The sequence below is a fragment of the Tauraco erythrolophus genome, chromosome 5 (assembly GCF_009769465.1).
Source record: "Tauraco erythrolophus isolate bTauEry1 chromosome 5, bTauEry1.pri, whole genome shotgun sequence".
NCBI classification, from domain to species: domain Eukaryota; kingdom Metazoa; phylum Chordata; class Aves; order Musophagiformes; family Musophagidae; genus Tauraco; species Tauraco erythrolophus.
The window spans coordinates 30,606,133-30,619,769 of NC_141469.1; the positions used below are offsets into that span (position 1 = coordinate 30,606,133).

A 13,637-nucleotide genomic window follows, 5' to 3' on the forward strand; every position below is an offset into this window, starting at 1 on the left:
TGTAAATAATTTTAATATTTTCACTAATAATTTTAACAAAGATAAAACCTGTATCATGTCATCTTGATTTAGTATTATTTCTAATCCACTTGAATTAACAGGCTAAGGACTCAATATTGTTAGCATTTTAAGTCCTGGAATTACTGCCTAAGGTTGGATTTGGTCTGTGAACCTAGCAAATTTTTCATATATGGATCAGGATTTTAGCAGTAAGATATTATGCATCACTCAAGGTCTGTTATCAGCTATGTCTGTACATTGAGTGAGGTTCTTTTATATTCCATATGATACTGTTCACTCTATCCGGCAGAATTTTGTTCAGCAAAGGAACATGTTTTCCCCATACCTTAACACTATTTTATATTAATGAGTTTTGATCTTCAGCTGAATTTAACACAAAACAGATATATATATATGCGCATTGGGGAGCAGCAGTAAGGTGCAATTCACTGCATTTTTGTGTCTCTGCCCCAATTCTTGACTCATTCCATCCTCTGCTGCAGGACTTTGATGGGCCCGCCCCAGGGCTTTGCTACGCTTTTCTCTCTCAGCCGAGCACAAAAAATAAGAGCGTGGTTTTCCTTAATAGCTGAATATTACTTTGCCTTATTGCAGCAATATTATTTAATTAACAAAATACAAAACAGAAATAGAATTAAGGAGAAAAGTTTTAATTTCTCTGTCTTAAAGTAGCCAAGAACATTGCCAAAGAGAGAAATTATTTTTTCTTTTTACCTCTGAGCAAAGTAATCCTCTGAGAAAAGGTACGTACCTTCAGCCTGATTCTCCTTGCTCCTTATGAGAATCCATATGTAGCTACAGTTTGCCCTCTCTTGTTTTTTTTTTTTACGGAAAACTTTCAAGTCCGTGTGCTCATGCATCTCCTTCCAGCCTCGCTTCCCACGTAGTAGGAACACTTCTTAAACTGGAATGAAAATATATCTGTCAAATGACTTTGTGATGACTGCCTTTTTTCTCTACAGAGATCGAATACTTTATATCACAACAAATTCCTAGAAATATTTTATGAACCAAGGCAGGGCTGCAGAGTCAGATTCCTAGAATCATATACTCTTTCTTCTCTCTTGCAGAATTGAAAATTTGCTACAAGGGGCTGGAGACCCATCTGAATTCTTGGAATGGCAAAAACAGATGCGTGGAAAAGATTTGGAGGAGCAGCTGACTGATATAGAGTGTAGGAGGCTTCAAGGGAAACTGAGTCATGAAGAGGCAGTTCTAGCCCATCAGAATGTAATTCAAGAAAACAAGAAGAAAGCTGACCTAATGAGAGAAGAGGTAACACATACAGTGTTGCTCAAATTTTGTGTACATTCAATCAGTGCAAAACATGCCACAGATGATGCCTACTATAAGAAGTTGTAAAAGTTCTATACAGTGTCTTTACTCTCTGGAGTCTGCAAACAATGGAAAAATAATGCCATAACTTCCAGACACTGCAATGCTTATATATTAAGTACTTTTTACAATGTTTGATTTGATTGGTAACACTTATAAAGTAAACTGAACAAAACAAAAGGTTAAGGCATTCTCCTCTACATCTATGTCATTGTGGATATCCTTTTTGAACACATACTAAGACACTAAGCACCATTTGCAATGAAATCAACAATACATGACTAATATCATTATCTTGTTAAAATGAGCACCACAAATATGAAATAATTTGTTTTCTTAAACTGATATAATTCAATTTACTTTATATTATATGACGTGCCTAGATCTCTCTTTGGGGAAAATTCAGGCAGAGAACTCTCTTTGGATCTATATATATGGAAAACTGAATATTTATGCCAATAAGTATTTTCACACAGTTTCTGATGTGGCAAATCACAGTTTCCCAAAAACATTGCTAGATCTTTTCTTTTTTTTCCCCAAACTCACATTACATTTTTCCAGTGCTTTTCCTATAAACTAAACTAGTGATCAAGAAATAACTAATACTATAGATTTAAAATTTTTCAGTCATTATCACAGGCTTTTCTTTTCTATTAGCCTGGTTTGCTGCTGTGCCCTGTAGGACAACAAGTACTTTTCTCTTGGCCATCTCTCACAGATATCTCTGCAGTGTCTCAGCAACCTAAGATGCAACCACAAACATACAAGATTTTCATAAAGTCCACGTTGCAAAAGGGAAATTTGCTTAATGAGTTCCTTCTCTGGCCTTTAAAAAAATCTTTCAACCTTTTTTGGCATTGAGTCTTCATGTCTGTTTAGATAGGCTGTAGCAAGAACTTAAAGTGAACCTTATGTACAACTGAGCATAGTGTGATGGCTCACACTCATTCCAAAATCACTGTAATTATTATATTCACCTCAATTTCAGACCATAAGTGTTTTATTTGTTAACAGAAATGTCCCAATACGCATAGATTTGGGGATGTGCAAATCAGACTTGCTCTAATCTGACCAATTCCAGGCAGCTTCCTTCGCTTGCCAACAGATGCCACCAGGGCACTTCATCCATATGGAGATCTCCAGAAGTACTGAGCACCAATTCTCCATTCACCGACGGCTGTCATGCTGACCCCCTTCCTTCTTTTAAAACCAGAAAGTCTTCCATCTAAACCAGAAAGTATAGTAAGGAATCTAGTCTCCAGAATTCCAGTTTCCTGCTTCCTGTTTCCTCTGACAAAAAAAGGAACGTGATAGATGAAAGTTGACTTTTTGTATGTTACAGAGATAAGACTTAGGTCCAAGAAGATCCTGCAGGCACACAACCAGCTGTGTATTAGATTGGCAGTCTTCTTACTACCTCACAACCAGATCCAGAGATGGCTTTTTTTGTCTGCTTTTAGAAACATGTGGGAGGAAGTCCTGGAAAATGGCAGTGGAAATGTTATGGAGGGCTGTTGTGGGTAAATAAAACATAGAGAGGGGAGCTTAAATCTGGATTTCTATGTTGTCCCCAGCCAATGTCCTTTGCTACTGTTGTGGATGATGTAATACTTTGAATCCATTTGTCCTTGTGCTATTTCAATTATTTGAGGCACTCAGATCACCAGTTACCAGGAATTTTATTCACCTGTTTGTTTGGGATTTAGAAATCAGAGCTGATGCACCAGTATGCAGAGAAACGTCTACAGGAACAGAAAGAAATGAGAGAGCTGGTGGAGCAGGTCGTGGAAGGACACAAGAATGCAAAGCAAGCAAAAATAAAGCTCCAGAAATACAAACAGCAGATAGGTATTTATATATTGCCAGAAAAATAAGAGATGGTGATAAATGCCCCCAAATTACTTTATCTTTATTTAAGTGGGCCAATTACAATTTTAACAGAAAGGAAAGGGAAATTGAGGGAAAGATCCAGGCTATATATTCCCATGAATGCATGAATATGAATTCCAGGAATCAGATGGTAATGGGTAGATCAGAAATTCTAAGCTACTGGTCATGGGAATTAATCCTTGTTTAAAAGGCAGAAATACAGCACTATTGTTCTGCAACTAGTTTCCTTTCCATCTAAAAGTAGCATATGTGAATGACTGCACTTTTTGTCAAATCAGGTTATGAAGTTCAGATTCTTGTGATTCATATCATTAAGAGAGGATTTGCCTAGCAACCATTGTGAAAGAATCATGGCTCAAGATTATTGTCCTCTTCAGAGAAGACAGTCCAGAGAAGAAAACCGTAGCTTAGAAAGAAAAGCCACCTCCTAGAAGGACAGTATCACAAGGGAGAAGGAGGTAGCACCTCCAAGACAGAGGAGTCGTTAGGATGAAGAGAAATAATGTTACTCATCCTCCATTATTCTTAAAGAAAATTCCCGGTTAATGCATTAGCTAATGAATTCCAGGGAGAAGGCTGTTCTTACTGGCATGGCTGTACATATTCCAATACAATGCCATGTTAACATCTACTGTATGAACAGGCTACCTCTAGTTGTGCGTATGTAGGTGAGCAGACTTTTCTCTGCTAGTGTATCTCCATACTTGTACCAGTAAGGGTTGAGGCGGCAGGGGGTGTGAGCCACTCTGAAACGGCCTAGCAAAGCCTATCAGCCTTTGCAATTCAATGATTTCTATCATATATATAGCTTGAAAAACTATGAATATTTGCTATTGTATAATATCCTTTTATTAAATAGTGAAACAGTAGGCACCAATTAGAACAGAAATTATGGAGCAGTAATTCAACGTGTCTACTTTATGTGTGCATATGGTGTGTTTACATGTTGAATAGAATGATAGATAGTGGAGGTGGGAAGTACACATTTGTTTCCCTAATCATTCCTCCCACCAATGCCAGACTGTTCCCTCAAGTACCTTTAGATCAATATTACTATCATTATTCACAAATGCATATCAAGTTTCCTTCAGATGGACTAAATATGCAAATAATAAAACATGCAACCAGCTAACAGAGATTATCTCTTTTCTTTCAGTTCAGGAAGTTTGTGAAGAAAATCAAGAACTTCTTCGGCAAGCTTTAGAAGAAGAGGAGGAAAAGCTTAGGAAAAGATATGAATTAATTCAACAAATACGAGCTATTGAGTCTTTACCAAGCATCAGACACAAGTTTGTTGATTTAACTGAGGTAAGATCAAAAGGAAAAACTACTATTTTTACATAAATGTATACTGTATATGTTTCACACATTCAGAGGAATTCTCTACTGCATGCAGATATATCACGGTCTGGATGCACAGCATTAAGTACAAAGTGACCCCGTGACACAAAGGTTAGATCTGAACTGGAACTTTCACAAAGTTCTTAAAATGAAGATATTACCAGGAAGAATATTCTGATGCTAAATGAAACCTTAGTCCCCTTGAACTTTCTTTGAATTTTGCCAACAGGATCTGGGTTCCCAATGTCTTTCAGAAAGAGACTGACATGTGATGACAACATGTTCTATCCATCTTCACAGATTCACAGATTTGTCAGTCCTGGGTAAGGACTAAAGGAACACAAACTTTGTACTGATGTACAGTTGTTCGTATTGCAGTGGGGATTGCCAGGGTAATCAGCAAAATTCATTTCTTGTACTTTCAAAACTGTCAACATTCAGGTATATGAAGGAGATGGTCAAGAGAATCCAGAACCTGCTGAGCTGTTACACTTCTACTGTGCAAATTATTTGTGTGTGTGTGGTTAAGTCTACAGTAAATGTATTCCAAAATTCTGGGACTCACTATTGATGCACAACAATTGATATGCCTGAGAGTGGGCTTTGCAATGCCCACTTTTGCAGAATTTCCAGACTTAGGCAGCATCTGGAAATCTGTTATCTTACCACTAAATCAGAGTAGCTGAAAATACTCTTCCATTTTTCTTATCCACACTGAAAGAAGAATAACATAAAATAATGTAAAATGACACTAGCAATTTTAAGTATAGTCTTTCGGGGGGTTTCCTTCCTTTCTTTCATGAGCATTCAAATGAAGATCATGAATCAAAAAACATCCATGGCTAGTCTGCAGAAACCATACAGAAGTAACAGGTGTTCCTTCCATGGGGCTGTTGGAACAGTCAATATGATGCTTTGGTTTTCTCCTGCTCCTCTGAGTAGAACTGAGCCATTCATCGATTCCAAAGCTACCTACTATCTTTGCAGCCACCAGAAAGATCCTCCATCTCATTTATCAGATTTTAGAATACATTTAATGTTAAAGTGTGAAATAAGTGAACAAGAATAGAATCAGCTCCCCTTTACTCTCTTTGGTTGCCTTTACGGCTATTGCCATCACTTCTCCACTTCTTTTCCAGCCAAAGCTGGCAGTTCTCACTCCACACCTTTGTGGAGAAATATTACTGAACCACAGTGATAAAAGCAGGGAAAAAAGTGAAGAGTACAGAGAATTATTGTACACCACGGATACTGTAAACTACCTGCAGGGAAATGCCAAGAGGTACTCCAATATAGAGGTCTTTTACTGCATCGGACAGAGTTGCACATGGCATCGACCCTAAGCAGAGCCCTTAGCATGGTCTCACCGCATGTTTTTGTACACAGATGATTCAGTCGCAAGATCTGCAAGGCTGCAAAGACACAATGGCATAACGTAGTCAGATGTGGAAATGTCGTGACTTTTCAATCACAACTTCTGTAAAATGATGCAGGCTCTCATTCAGGAAAATGAAGGTGACTGGGATGTCAGCATTTGCTTATTTTTGAACCTAGTCTGTTTCATTGCTGCTTACAGTGGCTGTTGACCCCTCACATAGAGCTTCCACTGAAATAGTTTGTTTCTGAGTACACGACGTGTCTTTAAATACATTTTCCCATCTAGCTCATCTCAAACGACAAAGCAGAAAAAGCAGGTTTCAAGTCATATATGAAAAAATAATTCAAAATTCAAGCTTATCCTGTGTGTAAGGTTACTAAAGTGTAAGGCTGCTGAAAATGGAGTGGCCATACAGGTCATGTTGCAAGTACAAGAGAATGGACCTGAATGTTGTGGATGGATTGTTAGATGGATAATGAATTGGCTGGATGGCCACATCCAAACAGTTACAGTCAATGGCTCAATGTCTAAGTGGAAGCCAGTAATGAGAGATAACCCTCAAGGGTCCATACTGGGCCCAATACTATGTAATGTCTTCCCTAATGACACAGATAGTGGGATTAAGTGCTCCCTCAGCAAGTTTGCAGACGACATCAAGCTGGGTGGTGCAGTTGATACACTTGAGGAAAGGGATCTTGACAGGCTTGAGGAGTGTGCCCATGTGAACCTCATGAAGTTCAGCAACACCAAGTGCAAGGTCCTGCACCCGGGTTGGGGCAATCTCCAATATCCATACAGACTGGGGAATGAATTGATTGAGAGTAGCCCTGTGGAGAAGGACTTGGGGACCTTGGTAAATTAAAAACTTGATAGGAGCTGGCAATGCATACTTTCAGCCCAGAAAGCTGCATAAAAAAGAAGTGTGACCAGCAGGTCAAGGGAGGTGATTCTGCCCCTCTACTCTGCTCTGGTGAGACTCCACCTGGAGTACTGCATCCAGTTCTGGGGTTATCAGCACAGGAAAGACACAGACCTTGTAGACTGGATCCAGAGGAGGGCCACAAAAATGATGAGAGGGCTGGAGCACCTCTCCTATGAAGACAGAGTTGGGGTTGTTCAGCCTGGAGAAGAGAAGGCTCCGGGGAGATCTTATTGCACCTTTCCAGTATCTGAAGGGGCTTATAAGAAGGATGGAGAAAGTTACCAAGGCCTGTAGTGACAGGACAAGGGGCAATGGTTTTAAACTGAAAGAGGGAAGATTTAGATTGGACGTAATGAAGAAATTTTTTACAATGAGGGTGAGGAGCCCCTGGAACAGGTTGCTTAGAGAAGTTGTGGATGCCCCATCCCTGGAAGTATTCAAGGCCAGGTTGGACAGGGCTTTGAGCAACCTGATCTGGTGAAAGATGTCTCTGCCCATGGCAGAGGGGCTAGAATAGATGATCTTTAAAGGTCCTTTCCAATCCAAATCATTCTTTATCTCAATTTCACAATTCCCTTATACTCAACATTACAACAGTACTCTGAGTGAATTAGCATGCTTTTGGTGATAGCTTGCCCTGTTTTTTTCTTTCTACAAAAGGCTTTTTCAGGCTTAGAGAAATTAAGTATGTGTCCATAAAATTCTCATTCATTCTCATAATTTTTAAAGTACCCAGTTCTTCCCTTGATGGCACTTAAGTTGCTTGAACACCAGCATTATCTACTGCATGTGTAGGACTTTTCATATTTTAGGAACCACTTCACTCTCTTCACTGAATATTTTTGAAATGCAGACAGTCAAAATATTCAGCCTCTACTATTCAATGTTTCTATGAAATTTTCTCTCCTAGACCTTTTCAATATCTGCTTGCCATGCTCAAACACTACCACTGGTACATATGCCCTGTTGCAAAACATTTTCCTTTCACTTCCTGTGAATACAACTGGACAGTCATTGACTAGTTTAAATTAGAGGCAAGGTATCATAGCACTTGCTGTTTGTAAATTCACTCTCAATTGAAAGCTGAGAAGGGGATAAATGATCGTTTACTTTTTCAGTAACCTATGACAGTATATATTTTTCAAAGAGATGCAGAAATAAGACTGCTTAGTATTGAATTCTTCCATCAATCTTCTACTGATGCTACTGGCGACCATTGTTTAGGTCAGGTTTGGTACACATAAGAAGCATGGAAGAAGAAACCACTGAGCCAAAATTGAAGAGTCAGACTGTAGGTGAAAAAACAGTGATGATCTCTTTTTACTGACTCAACTTTTGAAGCTTTAGAAAGAGAAGCTATGGAGACCAGAACTGCAGGAGAGACTCTTGGAAATCTTGGAGGAGTCCCAAGGGATGACCACCCAAGAGACATCCTCCTTCACTGACAAGCTGATATCATTAGATTCTCCAGATTAACTCAATAATAAACCTTCTTAAGCACCAATGTTGTCGCAGCAGAGAGCCAAGCCTGGTTATTTGTCATACTCTATTTTGTGGTTTTATTGCCCCTGCCCACCTACCTCACCTTACTGTTTTCTTCATCTCTCTTGGCCTACCCCCTATTTCATGGAGCCATTGCTCTGAACAGACAGAGAATGATCACTGAAGGACAAGTACCTGACTAGACTGCTTAGATGGCATCCCAGACCAGAGAAGAGGGACTGGACCCAGGCCAATTCTTGCAGCCAAACTGACAATCTGAGCATCTATCATCTATGACAGAGCATCCTTCTCTTTTCCCATTTGTTTTTTTTTTTTTCCTTTTCCCTTCATTTTCTGTTTTGTGAAAAGCTCAAAAGCAGAAAAGCGACTGCTATTCTGTCAACAACTTGCTCAGTATTCAATACAAGGGCTTTTTTTTTTCCCTGCTAAAAAGGATTGCTCTTTAACTGAATAATTTCTTTCCAGTAAAGGGACTGTAATTAGTTTTACTTAGATATGTTTATCATTACCACTTAATTTCAGTCTGAGAAATACAATTTGGAGGAGTGGTTGTTCTTCTAGATTCTGCACCCCACTCCTTCATCCTTTCCAAACTTTGTCATTAATTTTCTGTCACCAGTTCCAAGAAACTAAGTAGACCAAGGTTTTTGTGATTAAAATCCTAACCAGTGTTTCACTCTTAATGTTATAGGACTGTACAGCAAGTGTCAGATTAGCATCTTGACCTCCTGCACGGACATATTCCATTATAACATGCCATGGTACAAGAGACACACCAAAGATGTGTACCAAAATTATGTTAAGATAGACAAAAGAATATTAGTTGGTGTGAAATGGAAAAAATTTTGCAAAGAAAGCTACACAGCAGCTCAGTATTTGTGTGGGTTTATGCAAGTGTTCCATATAAGCAGACGTATATATGTGTAGACATAGGGAAAGGAAGAGTATATGTAAGAGCGAGGGCCAAAAACTTCAGGTGTTCACAAATATGCATAGAAATTATCTGTCTTTGTGTGCAAACTAAGGTGCAGAGGTATCTCATTACATCTCAGAATCAGGTTCTTTATCACTCTCGTTGCAAAGTGGATTTTAAAACACCTTCATTAAATATTCAGGGTTTAATATTTTAACTTTGGGCAGTAAGATCTGCATTTCCTGGGTACAAAGCATTGTTTAGTCCTAGTCTTTTCAGATGAAAATAGTAGATGCCATCATAGATCAAATCCATACTTTGGAAATTGATAAATACAAAAAATGCATATTTTTTAGTGTAAAGTCTGTTCTGATTTTCAAAACTAAAAAAAAACAATGCAGTTTTACACATTTTAAAACTTCAAAAGCCTAATTAAACTAAAAGATAAGTCAACTAGATTTTTTTTACAGCAAATACATTGCATTTATGATTAGTCTACTGTATATTTCAATGCTTATTCATTAAACGTTTTATAAGCCTTGTGATTTTATGCATACGAAAGATAAGCTCTACACCTTAAAACAATCCTATAGTTAACAGTTGGGTTAGGGCCACCCCTATTTTTCTTGAAGTCCAAATATATTCAGCATGATTTGGAGCACAATCAAAATACTTTGTTTTTACTCATTTACTCTCCTCTTGGTATTTACAGTGTTATTTAAACCTATATTTCATGTTCTCTAGACTGCTGGCCATGGTTTAATTTGTGAAATGTCAATAGTGGAACTACGTGAACGCCTCGCTCTACTCAGAGAAGCACAGAAGGCAGCAGAGGAAGAGAAGAGAGACCAGATAATTCATGAAAAACGAGCTAAGGAACAACTTCTTCTAGACAAACTGGACCAGATTTCGGTGTTCAGAGCAGAACTTGGACGAGCAGCTGCTTTGAAGTCAGTATAAAACTCCATGTGACCTTTACAACATTGCATCCTTTGACAAAGAAAACAAGTAGAGAGCAAAATACTGCCCTTTCTTAACTCCAAGGATTACACTGGGGCCAGAATTTCATTTTTATTCTTGAAAATAATTTTCAACAGATTTAACAAATCTTTTTCATCATTTTGAATTTATAGTTGAAGACACTCCGTAGGCTAGTGTTGACAATATTGCCCCAGGATTCAGAGCCAATATTATATATTGAGAAAGAAATTCTGCCTTTCTTCTGTTCCTTTTCAGCTAATGAGAACTAATTTGATTTTATTAGAAACATTTTAGCTTGCTGCTTAAAGTGCTTCCTCATTTTCACCTAAACCAATACATTAAGGCTATAGTTTTCTTCCTTGAACCTCATTTGTTATGTGAAAAGGCAGGCCTTGTTTTAGAAGTTAAAAATATTTTAGGAAGGAGATTTTCTGATAACAATAATAAGTTATAAATTAAATATATTATAGCAGTAGATCAAAAAGAAAAATCTTTGCTTACAGGCTCTCTGATCAAATTTTGTATTCATTATTCATATTTATTATTCATTATCATATTTATTATTCATTGTCATAAAGGATCCATAACAATCGTAGATGCTTCACATATGCATAAGACAGGTCCCTTCCACAAAGCCTTTAAAATCTAAGTTAAAGCTATTTACAAATAAAGCTGAGCAGGAGGAAAGCCTATGTAAAAGTGTAAAATATGGCACACCTCTTGATCTTATGCCATTTTTGCTGCATCTGGACTATTTGCCATTGTTTTCTTACAAGTTGTCCCTCACCTTTTCCCTTTGGTGAGTTTGAGAGGTTAGTCCTTGTCCTTGTCTTGCCATATTTATTTTCCAAACAGATGGTCAGGCTGACATTCTGAAGATATTCTATCAGGCTAAAACACATGTCTGTAGACATATCTTAGATTCGTGTTTATTGCAGAGATACCAAAGGTGGCTTCTTAGAGTTAAATTCATGTTACCGATTTATAATCCAGGTCTAAATCTCAATTACAGAAGGCAGTACTGATGTATTCATTTAACTAGTTTGCACTAGTCCCAGCTCTAATTTGGTTTGTTGATGATAGTTAATCTCCAAAGACTGAGGTTTTACTATGTTAGTACTTAAGAAAATAGTTTAATGAATGTAATGAATCAATAACTGCAGCTGCAGTGGATTGTCTGCATAGATCAGTGACCCTCTCTTCTATGGCACATACTGAGAAAAGATTTTAAGACTAAAGAACCTGAAATTGAGTTAGAGCTGGAAATATACTCCCCTCACTAAACATTCAGTGTTGTGAAAGCCTGTGGGAGCAACTCAAGCCACCGCTTTCTTTCCACCAGAGATGCAAACTAGGCATTAAGATCTTGTATACTACATAAAACCTGTTTCACTGTAACCACTTAAAGTTATCACTTGTTATGCTAGATGTGCAGTCTGTGAATTTTGTGTAGTGCTGGGTTTCTTTAAAATAGACTTTTTGGCCTAATTCAGACCTAAAACTGTTCTGATCCTAAAATAAGCTATGCTTGAATGAGAAGCTAACTTTGATTCACTTTTTCCTGATACTTGAAATGTTTTTTAGAACAGATAGCATGCCAAAGAGGTAGAATCCAAATGAAATTAAGCACTTAATTTGCAAGCTTCTAGTCAGACTCATGATAAGTAATACAGTAATTTTAACGGAGCCCTGTTTGCTCTCCAAATAAAGAAAATATAAAGTTTCATTATAGGTGTTTTAAGACATTTCCTTTCATGGCTCCCAGGCAACCTATGTTCGTAACTTGGGAGCATCTACTACAAAGAGGCATCATCACAGTATACCAGAAATGTTGTTCTTTGGGAGTGTATTTAATGCATTGTCATCTAGCATGCAAATCCATGGTGTTATTTCTGTTAATACAGAAGTATGGTGTGGTGGCCTGTTTACAAATGCTAGATACTCTGCTGCAGCTTTTATTTCTCTCTCAACAAACTATAGGCTTTGGTGTTAAACCTGATTTACAGATCTCGAGTCCTGAAATATCTGTCAAGTCAATGTGAGTGATTAATTGCTTGGGATGTATTATTGATACGCTGCATGAGAGATGTAAAAAGCAAATCTTTATGTTTACAGAATTAATAATTATAGGGATAGAATAGCAAATCTTACCAATAGTCTTCATAAGATAGCCTTATGCATCAATATAAATTCACATGTTAAATTGCATTATGTTGAAAGGTACTGCTAATCAGCTGAAGTATGGTGGCTAAGCTTTGCTAAACAAATGTGCTTTCGTTACTGTCAGCTGGAGTTTAATTGGGTCCCTACCAAGCAGGTTCCTTTCAATATCATTTACAGACATACATCAACACAAAAGCAGCACATTGAGCAAGCATATAATGAGCCATATTAAACAAAATAGGAAATGGAACATGAAAAATTACAGAGACATCAGCCTTTAACAGAGTGCAAGCCGTGACATCGATCACAACAGTGGCTTTGTGAGTGCTTGCAGAACACTTAAGAATCAATTCAGTACATGTGCAGGGCGTCCCTTTAATCGCTAGAATTTCACACAGTTTGAAAATCAGCACTGGCATATGAAGTGGACAAACATTTGAGTTATCAGCTTTTGAACATGAGCACCAAAAGATTTATGAGTGTTGGAATACGCTAAACTTGCATGCCTGTATACTTCAGGTACCATTTCCTGTCATTCTAGTGAGGCTACATCTATTACTGCAAGTAACTTAATGCTCTAAGAATCAAGCAGCAGATCAAACTGGTTGGTGCTGAGGCTCCCTCCATCCTCATTGTCTGTGGTTTCGGGGGTCTTACTTTGAGTTGGATTTAGTGCGGTCGTGGGACTGCATGCTCTAATCACTTATGTGGTTTAAAGCTGTCCAGAGGAAAGCTATCTCACAAAACTTCACATTCTCAATTTCTGGCTCCTGTGCAAGCCCATCTAGTGAACACCACCCTACCCTTTTGTTTGGCTCACACAGATGATAGTAGCACATCCATGCCCCCACCAGCCACTGACACATACGTAAGGTACATGGAAGACAGCCTTATTTCTGTTCTTGCTCATGTTCTTGCCTTATTTGTTTTCCTGCTCATTTTCAAGCAATGTGACAGTGCCTGCTGCCTGAGCCTCCTCCCCTCTCCAAATCAGGGCAACATCCAGGTGAAGGTAGCAGCTACTATTCCAGGTCAACACTCTGAAGTGACACTAATCCTCTGTGACTTCCTTGTATATGAGGAAGAAGAATCCGAAAATTGTTCTGAGGAACAAGATGCACAGATTCCCACCAACACAAAAGTTTACGGCACACACTGTGGTAATGGCGCAGCATGCTGGGGTCTCCTCA

General features: G+C 38.2%; 1 protein-coding gene across 1 annotated transcript in view; it reads left to right on the forward strand.

The window, feature by feature from the left end:
• The window catches only part of CFAP99 (cilia and flagella associated protein 99), a 60,604-nt gene that overhangs the window by 39,570 nt on the left and 7,397 nt on the right, over window positions 1–13,637 (forward strand). The window contains exons 10-13 of the mRNA XM_086612037.1: window positions 1,092–1,296; window positions 3,063–3,204; window positions 4,403–4,554; window positions 10,048–10,253. Coding sequence (XP_086468163.1) covers window positions 1,092–1,296; window positions 3,063–3,204; window positions 4,403–4,554; window positions 10,048–10,253 — 705 coding nt within the window. The remainder of the gene's footprint in view (window positions 1–1,091; window positions 1,297–3,062; window positions 3,205–4,402; window positions 4,555–10,047; window positions 10,254–13,637) is intronic.